At 40.3% G+C, this 23639-nt stretch overlaps 1 protein-coding gene across 16 annotated transcripts in view; it reads right to left on the reverse strand.

Annotated features, from left to right (window-relative positions):
* Positions 1-6183: 6183 nt before the first annotated feature.
* LOC127652423 (protein NLRC3-like) overlaps positions 6184-23639 on the reverse strand; it is a 170897-nt gene continuing 153441 nt past the window's right edge. For 7 of the 16 annotated variants that reach the window (XM_052138571.1, XM_052138575.1, XM_052138569.1 and 4 more), the window contains exons 3-4: positions 12321-12428; positions 6184-10408 (exon numbers count right to left, since the gene is read on the reverse strand). In XM_052138571.1, coding sequence (XP_051994531.1) covers positions 8524-10408; positions 12321-12428 — 1993 coding nt within the window. In that variant the 3' untranslated portion in view covers positions 6184-8523. Of the gene's footprint in view, positions 10409-12320; positions 12429-13687; positions 13769-21381; positions 23537-23639 lie in introns of those variants that run through there. The other 9 variants (XM_052138566.1, XM_052138563.1, XM_052138565.1 and 6 more) reach the window with 3 other exon arrangements.

Below are 23639 nucleotides of genomic sequence, written 5' to 3' on the forward strand. Positions count from 1 at the left end.
CACTGCCATGTTGTTTACATCACAATACTGCATAGCATTCTGAGTTATAGTAAAGATGTTTCTAAGGGTGCTTCTCATTTCTGAAAATGTGCATCCTCGATTCCTTTCCTGACTTTATTTGTTTCATACCTCAAACGAGGAATGTATGCAAGGAAAGGAAACAAGGACAGAGGAATCAAAGCGAGACATTTCCTGACCAATCATTTGTGGTTAAGATCATTAAAAGATTAAAGGTGCAGTATGTAACAATTTTCATCTAATATTCACCTTTTTTGCCACTGTGTGAATGGCTTGTAACGCAACTTAAAAAATGAGCCCCTCCCAGACTTCCTAGGTTACCTATCCTGCGGGCAGCTTTTGCCAGGATAATCCAAAGGATGTGATATTTATTTGTCTTGCCTCGGTGGTTCTCTTCCGATATTCAACAGCGACAACAAACTGCAACACTAGGTAACGTTATCTTAGAGATGGAATCCAGCAAACGTCCGGCTCTCAGCACAACACCGACTCCTACACAAACTCAGAGTAAGCCAAAATAACAACATTTATCTACTGAATCCCATCTGGCTAAGCGGGAACATGATCGTGGTTGAGTGAAAACTATAATGAACATCAGCAGGGCATTTCATTCCTGGAGGGACCTTCATTCAGTGTTGGGGATCAAAACAGACCCAGAATTGGCAAAGCATGTGAAATATAGTGCCATAAGGATTGATCTAATTTTTGCTAACTTGATCTTGGCTGCTAATGCTGACGAATTGCAAGCTACCTTGCTTCGTAACTTTCAAATAATTTCAATGATCTTATCTTTATACTAAATGTCAGTTATACAGGATATATTTAAGCAAATATGCTGGTTTCTTATTCGTAGTACAACATATGACATGCAAAACATACAATAGTGCAACAGTAACGTGTCTGGTATAGTTCAGTAGTGTGTAGCAGTATGTGTGAATCAGTATGTTATGTTAGCTGATAAGTAGTTTTAGTTTAGTTTCAAAGTATGTAGTAAAACAATCACAACAGTCATTTTAATTTTACTACCTCATCTGTCAGTATGATGCTGGTGGATCACGTTCAGTCTCTTTGTACGTTATATCATTGTTTTGGTTGATGCTCGCTCTCGTCCCTATGGAGTGTGTTTATGTGCATGAGCAACAGGTAGCAGCTGCAGTTCACTTAATGGCCACAGGTTTCATTAACAACAAGGGTTTGTGAATTTACATTCTGCACCTTTAATGTTTTGAATTAGGAATTAATGTTTTTTTGCCCAGGAGTGTACAGCCTATGATTGACATCAGAAAACATCACAGCATCGCTGTTTAAAAAGCACCAATTTAGGCAGTTATGGCTGTAAATGTTTGTGATTGTTTGAAATAGAATAAAGTAAATTATTAGAGCAACTGATTCATTATTAAAACTGCTTTAGTCCCTCTCTGCTGGTAAACAACAGCGTGAATCAGGAATTACTTTGAATATGTGACCAAATTTCTCCTCTTCTCAAAGTCATTAATTCATGGTTCTTTGTCCTTATGTCTTCAGTTTCCCACTTAAAATTAGGGCATACTTTTATAATTAATTTTATTTCCAGGAAATGGTGCAAGAGACATGACATTCGTTAATATCAACAATATCTACACATGTTGCAGACACACCGAAATAAATTAAAGTAATAAAAAAACTGTGCTTCCCCACAGCAATCACTGGAAACAACACTTTGTTGTGTGTTTGAACCCCACATGGCGCACTTCATGTTGTACCTCTATTGATTTTTGACAATTTGCATTGTGCTAACTATAATGTCTGGTCACTGCAACAGTAGATGGGCTACAACAGCAGAAGACTGTTGGATCAGGATCCACTTCTGGTAGCCAAGAACAGAAAGCTGAGGCTGCAGTGGGCACAGGATCTCCCAAACTGGACAGCTGAAACTGGAAAAGCATAGCCTGGATGGATGAATCTCCATTTCTACTGAGGTCAAAATGTGGTGCCAAAAGAATGAATCCATGTACCCAACCTGCCTTGTGTCAGTTTTCTGCTGGTGTAGGCCATTCACCTCAGGGTTCGATGTGTTGAGCATTCAGAGATGCTGTTCTGCTCACTAAAATTGTACAGAGCAGTTATCAGAGCTACACACTATGTCTGTAGCTGTGTTCTGATTACAAGGGTCCATCCACAGTGTTCACTGCACCCTGCATTCAAAGTCACTGTTTGGGATTGACAACCACAATTACTTTACAGGTGTGAGTCTTGAAATATTATGTTCACACAACAGATTTCAGTAGCTGTTTGAATACTTTCTGAATGAATGAATAACTGAAGACACAACCATATTCTAACATCTGTAACCATAGTGACAGTGATTGAAGTAAATATCAAAGATGGTGACATCATATCACTGGCAAGTTTTTTCACAACTGACAGCGCATTATTACATAAACAAGTTTTTGTGTTGTTCTCTTGAGCAGCTCTACTGAAAGACAGCGAATGGATCTTCAGATGGCACTCACATCTCCGTCTCCATGAGTAAACAAAACCTCACGATTAACACGGGACACACGCGTGTACAGTTCAGTATAGATCTCACATTATATGAAGTGGCTGACAACTAATTGTCCAGTGTGGCTCAGTTCACACATCTCGTTCACTACACACTCGAGCAAACTTCATAGAAAACACACCTGAGGTAAATTACTTCATCAGTACTCTGGTTCACAATGACTGGTTCATACATTTCCCTCTCCACTTCCTGTTATGTGTCAAATTAGATTTATTCCCTATGCTGTCTGAAGTGCCCTTCCAACTGAATTAAAAAAGTTTTTGTGCATGTATTCACTTTATTTTTTCATATCCAAGCATATTTCCTTTTAAATACACAAGTTACTGGGAAAACAGTTAGCCTAAAACAAATCTTAAAGATACGATCATCTGTAATAGCAGGAGAAATTTCACCAGTATAAATCTCATGTCAGAGTTCACTGTCACTGAAACATATTTTATTAACAAAACTGTTTTTATTCACCTGACACCTTTTACAAAAATGCATCCAGCTGATACTTATGAAGAGATTGTTATCAAGTCAGGCATGAAGCAGTTTTAGAGTTTTTAGCACACCGGGACAATGTACATCTAGTCCCTTTAAAAAGACTGTGAGACTGCTATGAAGGGGACTGCTCTTGGTGTCCTTTGGACCTTTTTCTTTATTGTTTATTTTGTACATCATCACCCCCCTGCAGTACATTATATCTGTGTCCATGCATTCTGCTCTACACTACTGACTGTACTGATACATATGTGGCAGGATAAGTGATTTCACCATCCTATTGGCCTAGTTGGGGTATGGTTTTTGGCAGACAAATGAGGTGGGAGCTACCGCACTATTTAAGGACCCTTATTTTGATGGTGTATACATCTGGTGATTCTGGGTTCCTCGCTTCCTGGCATTTCCGTTTTTGTTCCAATTCAGGTATATTGAGGCTTTGCTCACGGTGTAATCATGCTTATGTACAGTCTAATATGCTTACGTACAGTTTGATTAGAGCGGAGCTGGTGGTGTGTGCATTGTGGCAAGTTGCCAGTGTAGGTTGCTTTCAGGTTTGTCTTCTATTTCTTAAATCTCTAGATTAAATATTTTAAAATATCCAAAAATCCTTAAAACAAGATACATTTACCCGAGAAGCAGCATGTAAGATATTTAGACTAGCTTTTAGAGCAAATATCTTGAATATGAGTTTCTTTTTTTCTTTGCTGAAAAAATATACTTCTATTTAAGATACATTCTCTTAAAGCAAATCTAAATATCTGACTTTACTTGAGAAGCAACATGTATCTTATTTTAAGGATTTTTAGACAATGTTAAATGGAAAACAAGACAAATACTTGGTAACAATGGTATGTTTTGCTGTGAAATTTTATATTAATTAAACAATAAAGATCCAAGTAGTTTTTCCCCTTTAATTAAATGAATGTCATTTCTAGGTATTTTTAAAAGATGATTTTGTCCTCTTTATTGTTAGGAAGCATGTTTAATACAACCTTTTAAGTTGGGCACAAGCTGAATAGTCAGTTAAGAGATTAATCGTTGGAATAAATTGCTGAATAATCGTTCTAATAATCGTTAGATTAGTCGATTATAAAAATAATCTTTAGTTAAAGCCCATAAATAGAGAATGGAATGGGGAACTCCCACAGCAGAGCTAATGAGACATGCTGTGTGTAAGTGGCACATTTTGAGTGGTCTGGATTATCAGTTAAAAGTACTTAAACACATAAATAACTGCTCTATTGTGAGTCTTGTCATGAACATGTTAGGGATCTGTTGACGTGTTTGGGGTCGAATGTGTTCTTTTATATCGAGTTATTCTGACTTTGTTTCATGAGGCTTGGTCGTAATTCCTCTGTGTATGATCTCATTTCATATAGGACGCATTCATTCTCTGTGCCACGAAACCCTTATTTCCATTTTTGTATCTCTATTATGCAGTGAGCCACGCGCAGTAAATAGACTGCCCGGGTAAGACCGTCACACTAGCATTTGTTAAATGTGTGAATGGTCAGGTCAGTCAGACTTCTTCAATACCACACAGAGACCCAATCTGATTTAGTATTTAGGAGACTCTCACTCTCACCCCCAGTGGTTAAGATGGGTATGGGAGCTGAACACAGCAATCAAAGCAGAATTGGCCATGAATTGGGACTGCAGACACAAATGCACTCAGCACACTCACACATTCTTCTTGAAATCATCATCCTCATGACGGATAGTTGTTTGAATGCCTAAAACAAGCCATGATAGCCAAATTCAACATGACTCCAACAATTAAATGTTCCCCTTGTTTTCTTTTGCAGAAGAGTTCAATTAAATCTCCGCTCGACCATCATTGAGGACAATAATAAATATCTGCATTTAAAATTCTGAATCTGTGCACATGAAAAAATCTTTACTCCAGTCTCTCTTTAGCCCCATCAGTATTGCATAGGAATGAATCAGACTCATTCTGCTTAAGTGGCGTGTCTTCATGGGGGCACCTGCAGACTCATCTATGTGCTCATTTTAATTCAGAACAGGATTAATCTCTCAAAGATGAACTGACAACCATATTTAGCTGCAGTGTGTACGTGGCCTTACTCGCTTTATAATTTCTTCTCCAAGTGAATTTGTTGAAATAGATCAATACTTTGGCAACGTCACTACCTAGGTCACAGAGTAAAGTGGTGAGAAAAAGACCAGCGTGAACACTAAACACAACCTGTAGACCAACAGTCCTGTAAAAGTTAGCGGTCACCTTTAAATGTCTGGTGAAGCTAAATCTGGGCCTTTCTGTCGGATCACACACCCACTGACAGGATGGAGGGAAAAGAGATCCAGCAATCTTCAGTAATTTCTCAAAGTAACACACTTTGTCATTCCACTGGAAGTTTTGGACTCAATCTTGTTGTACTTGAAAAACTGACCTGAACCCCACCTGATACCTGACAGTTTGCAGACCTCTAGTCTTTGTGGTTAAGAACAAACAGAGCATCAGATCTGTAGCGTACAGAGTCTGAATTCACTTCAGACAGACAGAAGAACAGATTGATGATCTGTCAGCTGAGCTAGTTTCATCTTCATCATGATGTATTTTGATCTTGTATGCAGCACAGGTACACAGAGCATCAGCACTGTATCATGTCACAGTCAACTGCAGGTAATCTCATTATCTTGTGTGATGACATTAATGAATACTCACAGAGCTTTTCTGCACTTCATCACAGTAGAGCCCTGCACGGGCCTCAAATCTTGGCCCTAGCCCGGCCCGAGATGCTCAGGCCCTAGCCCGACCATTGTCCGACAGCTTATCATAATTCTCAGCCCGAGTCCGATTGGAACCCGTTTTTTTTTTTTTTTCCCATTACACAACCTATACTACTGTTGCAGCCATTAAAATTGTTCAGTTTTGTTTTTAATGGCAAATTAGTTATATTTATTTTCATTTCTTTACTAAGTTAATTTAGAAAACAAATTGAGTATTTTTTGTTTGTTAAATTAAAGTTTTGTTTTTAAAGTAACGACCAAGCGACCAGCTGCCGACAGTGAGTTGATCACGTTTGATCAATTTAGCCTCTCAAATCAATACTTGACTTGCAAACAACAATAAAATCCATAGATATAAAACACTTCAAGTATATCACACAATGTTAGTTTAAATGTTTATTATCACCACCACTGTTAAAAGGCATTTTGACAAGCTGAGGCAGGCTGCTCTGCTGCTCGCAACGGTGTGTGGAAAAACGAAAGAATGGGTTATACAATATAAACAAATAAAATAAATATGCAGGTTATCTTACATAAAAAAAAAAAAAAAAAATCAAGGCTTCACCACAGAACATGGTCATTCTTATTTCCAATAGTTAGACTAATGAAAATGAAGTCCAATCAAACGAAAAACAAGACTTAACAGGTCCGTAGCCAGCCTATTGAAAGGGGGGGTTCTTTTTTTTCAAAAAGTGGACCTTTTTGCAGTTTTTCTCCTCCTTTTGTATTTAATTATGAGGTTCAAATACTTCATTTTGGTGACCTTTTATGCACTAATTTGTGCTGGATTATCTTGCCTGCTGGTTAACGAGCACGCTTTTTGATGCACCTAAAATATTTACTGCATTGTTGTCAAATGCTTCCTCATGTAACACCTTTGTCAGTCCATACACAGTTCATAAGTTTAAAGACCACACTAACAACAGAATAGATTTAATGAACTTTACTGAAATATTAATAATTCTTCTCATCATCATTTCTTGACTCTCTGTCAATGCCTCTTTGCTTGTTGCTGTATTTGTCTTGACACTTATGGATTTAGTACAACTGGTCAGTTCCAATCTTCTTGGGTGCAATTTGGAGAATATGTTCACAGCTTCATCCAGGTTGACTGCCATGTCATAGTCAGTGTGTATGGATGAGGGCCAGGGATAACAAGCGGTCCTCTCCCATGCTGCTACGCATGAATGTGTTCAGTCTCCGGTGAGTGCTGGCCGACCGTTCACATTCACATGAGGTGACTGGCAGAGTACAAGCTATTTTGAGCTAATTACGCTACGTTTATATGGCTATTATATTGTAGACTATTGAGTGTATAAAATATAGAAAACCTTTTAATTAAAAAAAAAAAATCTATATCTAATATATATATATATATATATGTATATGTGTGTCCTCTCCATTCTGATGTTTTTTTTTCAACATCAGAATGTCCTGAAACATTGTAGTTCACACCTTGAGAAGGTGTCCTCTCCACCTGAGGTGAAATTGGTCTGTGGAAGCTAGGACTTTTATTTTTATGATTTTCTGAATGTATGGACAAAAAGGTAATATATGAGTTTTGGGGGGGGCTCTTATTTTGGAATTCAATATATCATGCAGTGACAGGTTGTGAGGTGTGCTAAAATCTTTCTTTCTTTCTTTCTTTCTGACAGACAGACAGAATAAATGAATGCATGTGAAATTGCCTTCGCGGGAATTTAACCTGTTTTAGTACTGACGGTCATACCGCAATAACCAGTGTATATGCGCACCACGAAATATAGGTGCGGCTAGTTTGACCGCTCATTTCGAAGTGGCGGCTGGCTTGCAGTTCTGAACTGCACGCGTGGCACACACACACATGTCCAGCTACAATATTAAATTATATTAATTTGAAACAGCAATCCAGAATATTTGTCACAAGCATTGATTAAAACAATGATGACAATAATCACATGAAAAAAAAAAAACGACTTAAATTCTGGACCTTTGGCAGTGAGGGGGGGGGGTTCGTTCGAACCACCCAAACCCCCCCTGCCTACGGGCTTGCTTAACATGGCTACAGACAGAAGAACATTCTCTTACGGAGCATCTTGGAGAAAAAGCACAGCATCCACAGTGGGAGATTTCTATCCAGTCCTCCTTTCTTCTACAACTATTCCAGCGGAGCTGAAGGCACGCTCGCTGCTACTGCTGCTGGCGGGGACACTAAACACAGTGCGAGCCAGTCTTGACAGTCACGGTAGCATGGTCTCGTGTTGTTTCCACCAGCGCAGCACATCTCTTCCATCACCTTCCATGTTGGGATTGAGGCGCAGGTAATGTTGTACTTCATAGTTTTCCCACTCTTCCTCGAATTCGGCCAGCGCTCTCTTCTTTGCTGCATGGCCCGCAGCAACAGGTGCAGGCAGAGCAGTTTTAAGTTCGCCATTGGCGATTTTTCGCTTTATGTTCTCCATTGCACGTGAGGTGAATCGTGGGTCTGTGGGAAACCTGTGTGAATATGTGTGTGCGTGAGCAGACTGTGTCAGTGTGACAGGTTATAAAATGTCTTTCCATGTTTGTTTTACCATGAACTTCTCAGTTTCATTTAATAAATTGAGGATCATAAAACAGGCCCGATGCCCGGCCCGCGTGTGAACTATGATGTGAAAATTGGCCCGAAGCCCGGCCCTATGGGCCTAAATAAATCGGGGCCCGTCGGGCTCGGGCTGAAATGCAGGGCTCTACATCACAGCTGGTATCAATCATCTTATGCCCTCATCTGATGTGTTGTATTTCTTCAGATCAAACTCATCCATCACCTCCTCTGACATCTGAACCATGTAGGCGATCGCTGAACATTGAGCAGAAGAGAGTTTCTCCTTTGAGTGTTTGTCTGATTTCACAAACTCCTGAATCTCTCTGGACAGAGTCTGATCGTTCATCTCCAGCAGACACAGGAACAGATTGATGGATCTGTCAGCTGAGAGAGGTTCACAATCATCATCATCATCATCATCACTGAACAGATTGATGGATCTGTCAGCTGAGAGACATTCATCACGCTTGATTTTGTGTTTAATGTACTGTGTGATTTCTCTGATGCTCTCTGAACTGTTCTCTGTGTGTGTCAGTAGATCCTGTAAGAGTCTCTGATTGGACTCCAGTGAGATGCCCAGCAGGAATCGCAGGAAAAGATCCAGCTGTCCATTTGCACTCTGAAGGGCTTTATTAACTGCTGCTGTTAGTAGATCATACAGAGAGTTTCCTCTAATGTTTGATTCATATCCATAATCCAGAAACATCTGCAGTGATTCACTGTTCTTCTTCTGTAAATGTGAGTAAAACACAAAGAAAGCAGCCAGAAACTCCTGAAAGCTCAGATGAATGAAGCTGTAGACTTTCCTCTGATGAATCACAGATTCCTCCTTAAAGATCTCAGTGCAGATCCCAGAATACACTGAGGCGTCAGTGACGTCTATGCCGCTCTCTTTCAGGTCCTCCTCATAGAACATGACATTGCCCTTCATCAGCTGTTTGAAAGCCAGTTCAGCAAGTTTCACAATCACTTTGTTGGACTGCAGGAGTTTCTCTTCATACTTCTGATTCCTCACATTGATCTGCATGAGCAGGAAGTGGATGTACATTTCAGTCAGAGTTTGAGGGATTTCTGCACTGTTGTCTTGTTTCAGGATGTTTTGAAGCACAGTGGATGAGATCCAGCAGAAGACTGGTATGTGACACATGATGTGGAGGCTTCTTGCTCTTCTAATGTGGGAGATGATTCTGCTGGCTTGATGCTCATCACTGATTCTCTTCCTGAAATATTCCTCCTTCTGAGGGTCATTGAATCCCTGAATCTCTGTCACACGCTTGATGTATTTGGAGGGGATCTGATTGGCTGCTGCTGGTCTGGAGGTGATCCAGATGAGAGCAGAGGGAAGCAGATCTCCTTTGATGAGGTCTGACATCAACACACCCACTGATGAAGTCTCATTCACATCAGGATCTTTCTCATTGTCTGAAAACTCCAGTTTAATTCTGCTTTCATCCAGACCGTCAAAGATGAACACAAGTTTACACTCATCATAAATCTTTGAGTCCAGATCGTGAAGTTCAGGATGAAAGTCCAGCAGAAGTTTGTGAAGACTGTACTGCTCATCTTTAATCAAGTTCAGCTCTCGAAATGGAAGCACAAACATGAAATCTACATCCTGATTGGCCTTTCCCTCGGCCCAGTCCACAATGAACTTCTGCACAGAGACTGTTTTTCCAATTCCAGCGATGCCTTTAGTAAGAACAGTCTTTATTTCTTCTTTCCTCCTTTTCACCTGCTTATTTCCTGGTTCAGGGAAGGATTCAAAGATGTCATTGCAGGAGATTGGAGTGTCTTGATGGTGTTGAGTTCTGGGTGTTTTCTCCATGTGTAAAACCTCATGTTCTTCATTCACCCCTTCACTCTCTCCCTCTATGATGTAGAGCTGTGTGTAAATCCTGTTCAGGAGCGTTTGATTCTCCTGTAGTTTGATTCCCTCAAATAAGCTCTCATACTTGTTCTTCATGCTGGTTTTGTGTTTGTGTTTGACTGTCTGAAGAACATCATCTACTGGTGGATGAGAATCCTGCTGCAGGTCTCCAGTCACATCATCTCTATTCACACGGCAGAAAACAAGGAGAAAAGAAACTGATGAAAGAAGAACATCAAATATCTTCAAACACAAAGATGAAGATTTCTCATTTAAATCCACAGAAGTGTAATTGACTCATTTCAGACACAACATGTCTGTAGCTGTTGTCATGGTCATCTCACAGAAAGAAAAACAGCAGGTCTGAAATGTGCACAAATATTTGCCAAATTTGCTTCATTTCTGTAAGGAATAATTGATGATGGACCGTTTATTTATTGAAAATAACAAACATCAAACGTTTCTCGCACTTTTATGATTTTTTCTGGTCTGATTTCATCACTGTATTATAAAAAGACTGAGATGATCTTGTGTGTTTTTAGATCAGGTCGAGTTTAAAGGACTGTTGTGTTTTACTCCTGCATTTCAAACGCTTTCTTAAAGTATGGATTGATTCATTAATAATACTGTATTTTTCTGTACATATGACTATGTTTACATTTCAGTCTGATGCTGTGAATCCAGCATGTGCTTCATAATCTTAAGATATTGTTTATTGAATCACATTAGTATAGACACTTTCTATTCATACTATATTTTAACATTTGTCATTTATTGCTACAATCATCACACACCTCTATTACAACTGGACAGTTTGGGTGTTATGAATGTAAAGGAATAGTTCACACAGAAATGACCTCATTATTTACTCACTCTTGTGTCACTCCAAACCTGTTTGACTTTCTTTCTTCTGCAGAACACAAAGATATTTTGAAGAATATTTCGGCTGTTTTTGTCTGTACAATGCCAGTGAATGGGGTCCAACACGTTCAAGCTCCAAAAACAACATAAAAGCAGCATAAATGTAATCCATTAGACTCTAGTGGTTTAATCCATGTCTTCTGAAGCGATAAGATCAGTTTGGGTGAGACACTCAATTTAAGGTCTTATTCATTCAAATCTTCAGCTTATCTTTACTATGTGCATTCATGAGTGAAGCTTGTTCACACGTCCTCATGCTCGACACATGCACTGTATGTGATCATGTGATCTCACTGCTTTCTGTCGGTTAGCATCCAGGAAAAGCACACATAAGCACCATACAGAAAAATAAACCAATTAACATCTAAATCTAATTTGGAGTGTACAAACAGCATTGTACAGCACATTGTTTTACACTTGTTGTTGTTTTTAAATGTGCTCTAGAAATAAATTGACCTTGACCTTCTGGTTGTATTAAAACCATGTTAGTTCTTGCATGAACATGAAATCACGATCGCATCAAGCGTGAGGATGTGTGAACAAGCTTCTCTCGTGAACACACATAGGACAGCTAAACTTTTACTGAATAAGGACTTAAATAACCAAATATTGGTCTCTCTCTCACCCAAAACTGATCTTATCGCTTCAGAAGACATGGATTAAACCACCTGGATTACCTTTCTGATGTCTTTATGTCCTTTGAGCGTGAAAGTTTGGTCCCCATTGATTTGTATTGTATGGATATATTCACATCTCCATCAAAATATCTTTATTTGTGTTCTGCAGAAGAAAGTCATGCGAGTTTGAGATGGCATGAGGGGGAGTAAATCATGAGAGAATGATCATTTTTGGGGAGAACTATTCCTTTAACACAATCCTTCATGAATTTCAAGTGTTATTGCTTTTGACTCGTGTTATGTAATAAAACTGACACATGTAATGATACCTGACCTCACTGGTGTACGGTCATGATGTGTGTGCATTACACAGTGATTGTAAACAAATGTACTTATCACATGTATGTATGCATGACAGTGACATATAATCAGTATTGATCCATTTGATAACATTTCTTTTAACTGTTGCGTTATTTTTTTTTACACTGGATTCTTTCTAATCGCCCCTCAGACTGTGATGGACACGTTCATACTGTCAGTCAACATGAGAGTCCTCACCTCACATCAGCACAAGGAGCTCCTGAACTGAAGTTAAGTGGATTACCCATTGACCGGTCACTCTTCATGGACACACAGCTGGATTCAGGAGATTCTCCATGAATGACACTAAAACACAACAACAAATAAACACTGTTTTAAAACTACAAACTCTCACAAACACTCTTTTCCTCTCATCAGTTTCTCAGCTTTGCTTTTTTCAATATTTCTCTCTCTTCTCCAAAAGAGATCAACTCTTCTGTTTCAGTCACAGGTCACTTGGAGAAATTGATTACTGAGAATATTTGTATTTAGGACAAGAGAAAGCAGCACACTGGAGATTACTGTGCACACAGTCCTAACATGAGACTTCTGAAATACACCAGCTGAACATTGATGATTCTCACACACCTTGTACATTTATGGAAGACAATAAAAACAATAATGACACAAATATAATCATGTATTCATTTTAAAAGGCAGATTGTCATGGTTACACACAGTAAATGTTTGGTAATGTTTAATGGACAGTCCTAGTTCAACATTCAGGACTTTCACTTATTCTTATTTAAAGAAGATTGTGGCAGGACGGAGGGCGGCACCTAATCAGGCTAATTAAGCCCTTGAGAGGGATAAAGGCCGACGAGATGGCAGTGCGACACAGAGAGTGATTTAAGGGCAGCTCTCAACACCTGTGTGTGTTTGTGTATTTTTGGTTCAGTTTATTATTAAACTATTATTTATATTGTCAAGCCGGTTCTCGCTGCCTCCTTTCCATTAATACCTTTACACTGGTGCCGAAAACCCGGGAAGGAGGAGGGATGTGCCATAGTAGAGCCGACTGTGAGGGGAGAAAGGGCTCTTAGTCGACCGCCTGGAGCGGTCAGGGCCATCCACCAGGGGCCGGAGGACTGCCTTTTGATTCACACACAGAAGCAGGTGTGGCTGAAGACCAAGCTACGTATCGGAGAACTGAAGTGTAAGTGTTTTTTTTTTCTTCTTTCCTCTCTCTCGCTGCCGCTCTGCGCTGGACTTTCCCTCTCTTTTAAGTGTTTTTTGGGGGTTACAGTGAGTACCCTGTGTTTTGAATTATTATCGTTGTTTGCCTCCCCCTGTCCCCTCCCAGATTCAGGAAGGTGGGGATGACCTGCTGGCAGCCAGAGTTTCATCTTCTACATTCAACTGACTGTACAAGTTTTCCAGTTCTGTCTGTGATGAATCAAACCGTCTCACTGTCATCTTACTGTAGATCTCACTTTACCCTAAAGCTGTTTTCACATGTTTCTACTTGAGATAATCCAGTCTGGAGTGTTTTTATACTGTAGTGTTGTGCAGCATATCAGAAATATCTATCAGTGTATTTTATTAAACCATTGAAATCCTCTGACCTCTTGACCTTCCTTGTGTCTGTCTGTCCACTGAGATCCTTTGTGGAGTCCATGACATCATCTGAACAGTCCACTGAACACCTGTCAACAAATGGGACATCATCTATATTCAGGCCAATCAAATCAGTAACATTTCAGTTAGGGGGACCATAATCTGGTTTTCCAAAAAAAGAGGACACCTTATTTTTTGCCGGGTGGGGGGGTAAATAGGGTTTCCAACATTCTTTTGAATGTCCATGTACTAAAATAAAATATTTGATGCCATGAGTGTACCTTCATTTACTGGAATGGCCATGGAAAATTAAGCATTGTGATAATAATTTTACCTGGTCGCAAATAGTAGTGTGAGCGCAACAAGCTGACTCACTAGCTTAGGACTTCAAAGTTCTTTTGTACTCAACACAAAACGTCAGTAAATAAAAGCCTTGAATCCAAAGTTCTTCGTTTGACTGTTTAATTATGAATTTCAAAACATAAAATATAAAAACTTAGGATCTTTACTTTTCTTACTAATTAACTGTAGTTCCGTGTAGGTCAAAAGACTGTGTTGCTCCAAAGTCCAGTGGCTTCTGACTGTTTCGCAGGATTCTATTTCTTTCATACTGAATCTAACAACCAATCAAATTACATTATACTAGATCACTGGTAAACTATTTACATTCAAATTTCTACGTTCCATATGAAACACAGGTTTTCTCAGGTTTTACAAAATAAACTCAAAATATTATTACTTCCATAGAAATGGCTTCAACATAACCCGGTCCCTAATTGACTAGGCTTTAACATATCAATTATCAACTTAAACTGAAGCCATTTACACTCGTACATCTAACACTTTCTCAATTCATTTTAGCAAGAATCTTCTTCTCTTAACGGGGAAGTATTTAAAGTAAACATTAACTGGAAAGCATTAACAACTAAATACTTTCACAAGACTATTCAAACTGGTAATTTCTATTTTATTCAATATTCAATCTTCTCTGGTAAGTATTTCTTTTTTTCCAGGTTCTTTTTGCACATTAACATTTGCTGTTCAACTATAAACCTGCACTTCTCCGGATCATTCTCATTCTGCTGTATGTTCTGCTCAAACTCTTTTCTTTTCTCGCTCAGGTGCTGCAACGTCCTTCTTAAGTGCAAAATCCAGGCTGCCGCCTTTTTCAGCTTATGCCAACTGGAGTAATACTCAACAAGCTGGTTCAATGGATCTGTGCACTCGTTTGAGTTCGTGCATGACACTGCAGTGGATGTCTTCACCTCAACATCATCTTCAGTCAGGTAAGTACACTGTTCAGCTTGTTCCGGCCATTCAACTTCTTTTCACAGGAAACTAGGCCCCTGAAACCAGCTTTTACTTTCCATGAAGCTCTGAATCTTCAAACCTCTTGAAGCCTGATCTGCTGGGTTTTGTGCGGTATTGACATACAGTGAGGAAAATAAGTATTTGAACACCCAGCTATTTTGCAAGTTCTCCCACTTAGAAATCATGGAGGGGTCTGAAATTGTCATCGTAGGTGCATGTCCACTGTGAGAGACATAATCTAAAAAAAAAAATACAGAAATCACAATATATGATTTTTTAACTATTTATTTGTATGATACAGCTGCAAATAAGTATTTGAACACCTGTCTATAAGCTAGAATTCTGACCCTCAAAGACCTGTTAGTCTGCCTTTAAAATGTCCACCTCCACTCCATTTATTATCCTAAATTAGATGCACCCGTTTGAGGTCGTTAGCTGCATAAAGACACCTGTCCACCCCATCCAATCAGTAAGAATCCAACTACTAACATGGCCAAGACCAAAGAGCTGTCCAAAGACACTAGAGACAAAATTGTACACCTCCACAAGGCTGGAAAGGGCTACGGGGAAATTGCCAAGCAGCTTGGTGAAAAAAGGTCCACTGTTGGAGCAATCATTAGAAAATGGAAGAAGCTAAACATGACTGTCAATCTCCCTCGGACTGGGGCTCCATGCAAGATCTCACCTCGTGGGGTCTCAATGATCCTAAGAAAGGTGAGAAATCAGCCCTGAACTACACGGAAGGAGCTGGTCAATGACCTGAAAAGAGCTGGGACCACCGTTTCCAAGGTTACTGTTGGTAATACACTAAGACGTCATGGTTTGAAATCATGCATGGCACGGAAGGTTCCCCTGCTTAAACCAGCACATGTCAAGGCCCGTCTTAAGTTTGCCAATGACCATTTGGATGTTCCAGAGGAGTCATGAGAGAAAGTCATGTGGTCAGATGAGACCAAAATATAACTTTTTGGAGGAAGAAGAATACCATCCCAAGAACACCATCCCTACTGTGAAGCATGGGGGTGGTAGCATCATGATTTGGGGGTGTTTTTCTGCACATGGGACAGGGCGACTGCACTGCATTAAGGAGAGGATGAACGGGGCCATGTATTGCGAGATTTTGGGGAACAACCTCCTTCCCTCAGTTAGAGCATTGAAGATGGGTCGAGGCTGGGTCTTCCAACATGACAATGACCTGAAGCACACAGCCAGGATAACCAAGGAGTGGCTCTGTAAGAAGCATATCAAGGTTCTGGCGTGGCCTAGCCAGTCTCCAGACCTATACCCAATAGAGAATCTTTGGAGGGAGCTCAAACTCAGTGTTTCTCAGCAACAGCCCAGAAACCTGACTGATCTAGAGAAGATCTGTGTGGAGGAGTGGGCCAAAATCCCTCCTGCAGTGTGTGCAAACGTTTGACCTCTGTAATTGCAAACAAAGGCTACTGTACCAAATATTAACATTGATTTTTTCAGGTGTTCAAATACTTATTTGCAGCTGTATCATACAAATAAATAGTTAAAAAATCATACATTGTGATTTCTGGATTTTTTTTTTTATATTATGTCTCTCACAGTGGACATGCACCTACGATGACAATTTCAGACCCCTCCATGATTTCTAAGTGGGAGAACTTGCAAAATAGCAGGGTGTTCAAATACTTATTTTCCTCACTGTACTTCCACTGAGAAGATGTAGTCGCTTCTCTAATGAAAGAGACACAGTTTGCCACAAAGGTCTTGAAACGTAGGGCATCGTTTTCAATGTACTTTAGTACTGTTGTACTATCCGTCCAGAAAACTGACTCCAACAGGGGAACTTCAAGTTCTTCTTTCAACATCCGATCGATCTTGACTGCAACCGTCGCTGCTGTCAACTCCATTCTCGGGATCGTGATCTGTTAAAGTGGAGCGACTCTGGACTTTCCCATCAAGAATGCTACATGTTTCTCACCCCGGTAATTTGTCAGCAAGAGATATGACACAACGCCATATCCATCTTGACTAGCGTCTGAGAAATTGTGGATTTGAGCAGCATTTGTTGGACCAAATGCAAGGGGTTTGAAACATCTGTTCAGACTGAGTTCTGAAAGCTTGTCTAAGTCTGTCAGCCACTTCATCCATGTCCGGCATGACTTTTCGTGGATCTCTTCGTCCCAACCTTTCTTCTCTTGGCAGAGATCTCTTAAAATGAGCTTGACAGGTAGTAGGAGTGGTGCCAAAAAACCCATTGGGTCATACACTGAGCTGACTACAGATAATATGCCTCGTCTTGTGCATGGCTTGTCCGGCAGATTTATTTTGAACTTGAAGCTGTCAGAACTTGTGCACCACTGTATGCCTAATGCCAGTTCCAATGGTAACTCATCATGCTCCAAATCGAGATCTTTGACTTCAGCCGCTCGTTCGTGATCAGGAATGGAACCCAGCAGGGTTCTGCTGTTGCTGACCCACGTGGTCAAATGGAAACCACCACTGGCACGCAACGTCATCAGCTCCCTCACAAGAGCAACGGCTTTGTCTTCTGTGGCTACCGACTTCAAACAGTCGTCCACATAGAAGTTCTTGAGGACTGTCTGTGTGGCTTCTGGGGTACTCTTTGATGCTGCATCCTCTGCTGCTCTTCTCAATGCATATGACGCACAACTAGGGGATGATGTAGCACCGAACAGATGCACACACATTCTGTACTCTACTGCTTCCACATTCAGATTACCGCCTGGCCACCAGAGAAAGCGTAGCATATCTGTGTCCGTGTCTGGAATCCACACCTGGTAAAACATGGACTCGATATCTGCCATCATGGCGACAGGCTCCTGTCTGAATCTCAGCAACACTCCGATGATGGTGTTAGTTAAGTCAGGCCCTTGCAACAACTGGTCATTTAGGGACACACGTTGGTAAGTTGCCCCACAGTCAAAAACGACTCTGAGTTTCCTCTTTTTTGGATGGTACACCCCATTGTGTGGAATGAACCATAATCTTCCATCACTGCGAGTCAACTGTTCTTCTGGAACCCTTACTGCGTAGCCTTTTTCCAGTATGTTGTCCATAAAAGCCTTGTACTCATGAAAGAAGTCTGTATTCCTACTGAACTTCCTCTTCAAAGAGTTAAGCCTCTGTTCTGCAATACCACGATTGCATGGCATCTTCACCTTGTCATCCTTCAAAGGCAACTTGATGCGGAAGTGACCATCCACGAGCTGGGCTGATGCTGTCACCGTATGCATGAACTGCTTGTCATGTTGAGACTGTTCTCGGCTGTCGTCACATCTTCTTTCTGGAAAATCTGCATTGTAGTGCTTCATCAGCATGTCATCAAGGCTTATCACAGAAATACGGTTGACAAGGAAACTTTGTCTTTTGCCATCATCTGATTCTTTCTCTTGGCATCTGCTAATTGGCCCATTGATGACCCAACCAAGAGCTGTCTTCACAGCGTATGGTCCGTCGTTCTGGCTATTAATGATCTCCCTTGGCTCCATGGCTTTATACGCGTTGACACCGATGAGCAGACCAACTTCTGCTTCAAGTTTTGGGAGATGGACTCGACTCAGGTAAGACCACTTCTCCAAATCTTTCTTCTGTGGGATGTTGGCCTTTTTTGCAGGTATATCTGGCTGAGTATACACATTGGGCAGCTGAATGTAATCTTGCTCCTCTATGCCACACACCTCCAGATCGTTAAGTTCATAGCTAATCACTTTCCGTTCTTGCGCTATAGTGCGAAGCAGGAATTCTGTCTTTCTGCCTCGCATATTCAACTTCTTCGCCAAGTCTTCAGTGCAGAAAGTCGCTGTACTTCCTTGATCCAGGAAAGCATAGGTATTAATTATGTTTGTGTCTTTCTTGTTTTTTATCTGCACAGGTACGATGGGAAGAATACACTCACTGTTCCCGGCCCCAGTATGGTCACCTCTTCTGCACCCTGCAGACACAAGGGCACTTGTGACTTCACTTGTGCTTTGTGAGCTGTCATTCGCACTGTTGTTCTTTGATGAAGCATCTTCCTTAACAACGTGCAAGATAGCTAGGTGCTTGAATGAGCAATCTGGACAAGAGGCCCTTTTTTTACAGTCCTTGGACATATGACCTGCCGTCAGACACCCAAAACAAAGGCCGTTCGTTTTCAAGAACTGAATTCTTTCAGAGGCTGTTTCGAATCTTGTTGCATGCATTCAGTGCATGGTTCTTCTGGCATGGTTCTTCAGTAAAGACAGGGACTTTGAAAGACACTTGCTGACTTGACTGCAAAAGGTTTTTTCTCAGGTTGACTTTTATTAACATTATTTTCGATAGCAGACATATTCACAGCAAAGCTGCTTCTTTTAGACTCACTTTTTCTAATGCTTGTTTGCTTTTTTGAGTTGTTCTGATTACTTGAAATAGAGTCCAAGATATCTCCAAACAGCGGGTCATTGGCAACCTTTGCTTGTTTGTACACAAATTCCACTAAATCAGGAAACCTGGCTCTTTTCCTTGTTTTTTCTTGAATGTCATAAGCATAACTTCTCCATCTTTCTTTCAGTTTGAATGGAAGTTTGGATAAAATGGACTTCATGTTGGTAGGATTGTTCATTTCATCCATGTAGTCGACATCATTTACTGTGTTACAACATCCAACTAAAAACAAAGCAAAAGCATTCAATCCTTTTCTGTCTTCTGGCCTTATCTGAGGCCATTCCATAGCCTTCTTGATATAAGCTGTAGCGATGGTCATTTCATCTCCATAGTGACGATCAAGTAGTTCTCTGGCTTCTTTGTAAGCTCTGTCGGGTCTCATGTGCTCACAGCTCCTTATGAGATCAAGTGGCTCCCCGCTCGTGAACTGTTCGAGGTAGTACAGCCGGTCTTGATGACTGTCTGTTTTACTGTCGATAGCATGCTCGAATGCCCTTATAAAAGATCTGTAAGTCAGAGGATCTCCTGTAAACATGGATATGTCTCTTTGAGGCAGTTGAGACAAACTCTGTTGTTTAACGAGCATCTCGGTGACTTCGTTTTGACGCTGTAGCACTTCGTGCAGGCTATGCGGCGTGCTGCTTACAGCATCAAACCTTGACGATGACTTTCTTCTAACTGAAACACCAACTTGAGTGTCTGGCTTTGGGTTGAATGTAAGGGATGGCTTACCAGCTCCACGACGCGCATAATCAACTACATTGTGTTTTTCTTGTCCACGCATCAGGGGTACAAATTTGGGTCCTGAAAGTGGCTCTAATAAATCATAGTTAGATTCATGAGCATCTTCAAATTCTTCATACACCTTTAATTTGGCATCTGAAGCAGCAAGCTCAGTTTCAAACTCCAATTGCTCTTTTCTAATTCAAGCGAATTTCTTCTTTTTCTATTGCTTCTCTCTTTTTCATTGCTGCAGCTCTTGCCAACAATGCTTCACGTTCAGCTTTAATTCTCAGCATTGCAGAATTAGTACTGGAAGTATGGCATACCATGGAGTTAGCTTTGGATACACTGTCATGTGGCCTAATATCATCTTCCTCATCTTTTAAAACATCTGCAATCCATTTGTTTGTGTCTTCTATAAACTGCTTAAATTCCGAATATTTGTTCTCATAAGCATCTTGAACCGCTTTCTTGTCATCTTCATCTATTAACTCACACAACTCTTCATTAATCCGTTCATACTGTCTTAAGCATCTTTCAAACCGTAGCAATGCTTCATATTTAATGAAATTAACATTGTTTTCATTTTCCTTCAATTTGGCTAAATCATTCTTCTGTTTGGTTTTTTGCGCCAACTTTCCCTTGCGTTCTCCTCTCAGCCTTTGTAGTTTCTCCTCTACAGCCTTTTCTGTGGGCTTTGGCGCCCTCTTTTGGTCAACACACGCAAGTGCGCTTTCATCTGCCATGTCGTGTCACTTTAAAATATTCACACAAAACTGTCACAATTCCTGGTAGGCTATTGTCCACAGCTTCTACTCTTTTTAAGTATTCACAAACACTCATAAAAGAAAAGAGTCACTGTAGTGTAGGATTTCTTTAAGTAAAGCTCTATGACTTTCAGAACGAAATATCCAGTGAACACATACTGTCACTTTTAGACGATGGTTAATGTTAACATCGTCAGGAGGCTAATAGAGTCAAGAAGAAAATATCAGACTTGTTTCTGGGAAAACTTCATTCGGCCGACGACTCACTCCTTTTCAGCCGTATTGGTCTATTGTCTTTGTTAGCAGCCGCTAGCAGATTTCCTAAGCTCGGCCCACTCGTTTCGCTAGCCGTCCTTAGCTCGCAGTACTCACGTGGCTGGCTTCTTCTTTAACGTTCTTCGTCGAGCAATCTTCTGAATTTACTCGATATTTTGACTGTCGAGAAGTCTTTTGACTTAGATGTGAGCGCAACAAGCTGACTCACTAGCTTAGGACTTCAAAGTTCTTTTGTACTCAACACAAAACGTCAGTAAATAAAAGCCTTGAATCCAAAGTTCTTCGTTTGACTGTTTAATTATGAATTTCAAAACATAAAATATAAAAACTTAGGATCTTTACTTTTCTTACTAATTAACTGTAGTTCCGTGTAGGTCAAAAGACTGTGTTGCTCCAAAGTCCAGTGGCTTCTGACTGTTTCGCAGGATTCTATTTCTTTCATACTGAATCTAACAACCAATCAAATTACATTATACTAGATCACTGGTAAACTATTTACATTCAAATTTCTACATTCCATATGCAACACAGGTTTTCTCAGGTTTTACAAAATAAACTCAAAATATTATTACTTCCATAGAAATGGCTTCAACAAGTTGAAGCCATTAATTTAATTTACCTGATGAACTTTCACCTTTTGCTGACCCTTAATGCTCAGCAGAGCTGATGTGTGCTTCTAAATCACTTGCACCTTTATTAGCAACTGACACATAAGTGCAGCTTTACATGTCATACATTCTGCTTCCCATGGATCTTCACCTGGACGGGGTTTTTTTTGTGCAAATCTTCTGCAAAACGACCCTTATCTCTTTCAATGAGAGCTGGCGACTTCCGGCAACATGAGCGAAGGCGACCATTGGCGACCGGATGTGGCTGTGTCCAGCAACAAAGTTGAGAAATGTTTAACTTTATGCAAATGAAGAGCGACATTCGGGAGCAACAGCCAATATGAGAGAGGATGTTAGAGCTCACGTGATCCTAATATTTTAATAATAATATTAATTGTAAAGAAACAGTGCTGTTTAGACTCTCCATACACACCACTAGCGACCTAACCGCTAGCCACTGGCAACATGGAGCAACAAAGTAGCTGGCAGTGTGAATGCAGCTTTAGCAACTTTATTTCTAACAAGCACCTAGCGACAAATCTAGCGAATTTTGGCAAATCTAGCGACAGTCTCCATTGACTTTGCATTGCGAGAGGCTGCCTCCTTGTCATTTATGACTTAAAACAAAAAACAAAACAATGTCTAAAAGCTGCTGTGTGACAAGGTATACAGCAAACAAGCTAAATAACCCAGAAATAATTTTTTATAAGCTGTCGACCCCAAAAAACGGTTTGTTTCAGGACATAAAAGTGGATCAATTGAGACAGAGCGCAACTAGTTCTCGAACTACCCTGAGAACTACGCCCACTGGAACACGACATGATATTGTAAAAAAAAAAAAATTCATAATTTTAACCAAAATGTTTACTGCACACATAGACATACTGAGTGTCAGGATCCCACAATTGACCCACTCTTCCTGCTGATGCTTCACGTCTTATTGCCTGTATACACTTTTGTCTCCTTAAAGGCTGGCTTTTATGGTTCGGAAGCTTATAAAAATGTATTTCTGTTTTTTTTTAGATTGTTTGCTGTATTCCTTGTAACACAGCAGCTTTTAGACATTGTTTTGTTTTTTGTTTTAAGTCATAAATGACAAGGAGGCAGCCAGGGGCGTCGCACCCGTGGGGGATGTGGGTGTTTTCACACCCACACTTTTCCCGATGAGAGGGTTCAACACCCACACTTTTTCTGCAGTTTTTGCACAAACGCCTTACTACAGCCGCTCCTCCGTTTCTCTGGCTCCCCCTCCCTCTCAAACATGACACCGGCTTTGAGTGTGACCGGCTGATGATTGGCTGTTCTGCCTTAAGTCCCGCCTCTCTTGATGTGTTAGATTTATCGGTTAGCTCGTGCTGAGGAGGCGGGAACTTATGATTATGGTTATTTGCATCTCCCTTTTCCAGGTACTTTGAATGAGTGTTTATGCTTTCGAGGTTTTTAAATAAGCTTGACATGTGTTTGGGAAGATGTTCTGTTTATGTTTTGTTGACATGTCGAATGTTTTCGGTATTATATTTCGTTTTTAGACTAATGCTAATTGGGATATTGTTCAGCAGTTAGCTAAATTCGGTTATGTATGTGGCATGCAATCTATATAGTAGTCTAACTGTGATGAAGAAGGAAGAGAATTGACGAAGAGGAGGGACAAATTGCCATTGTTAAGCAGTGTATTTATGGGTTTATTGCCAGTGTATTTGATTTTGAAATTTTGAGCATTGTTTGTTGATTAGCTGAATACTTTTGTGGATACACCTGTTGTGTTTGATTGTACCTGTCGAGGAGAAAAAAAAAGTGAGAAATGATGACATTGTTTGCATACCTGTTGAAGAACTATGAAAGAAAAGTGTATATTATTTTAATGTTTAAAAACAGTA

Source organism: Xyrauchen texanus, chromosome 12, assembly GCF_025860055.1.
Source record: "Xyrauchen texanus isolate HMW12.3.18 chromosome 12, RBS_HiC_50CHRs, whole genome shotgun sequence".
NCBI classification, from domain to species: Eukaryota; Metazoa; Chordata; class Actinopteri; order Cypriniformes; family Catostomidae; genus Xyrauchen; species Xyrauchen texanus.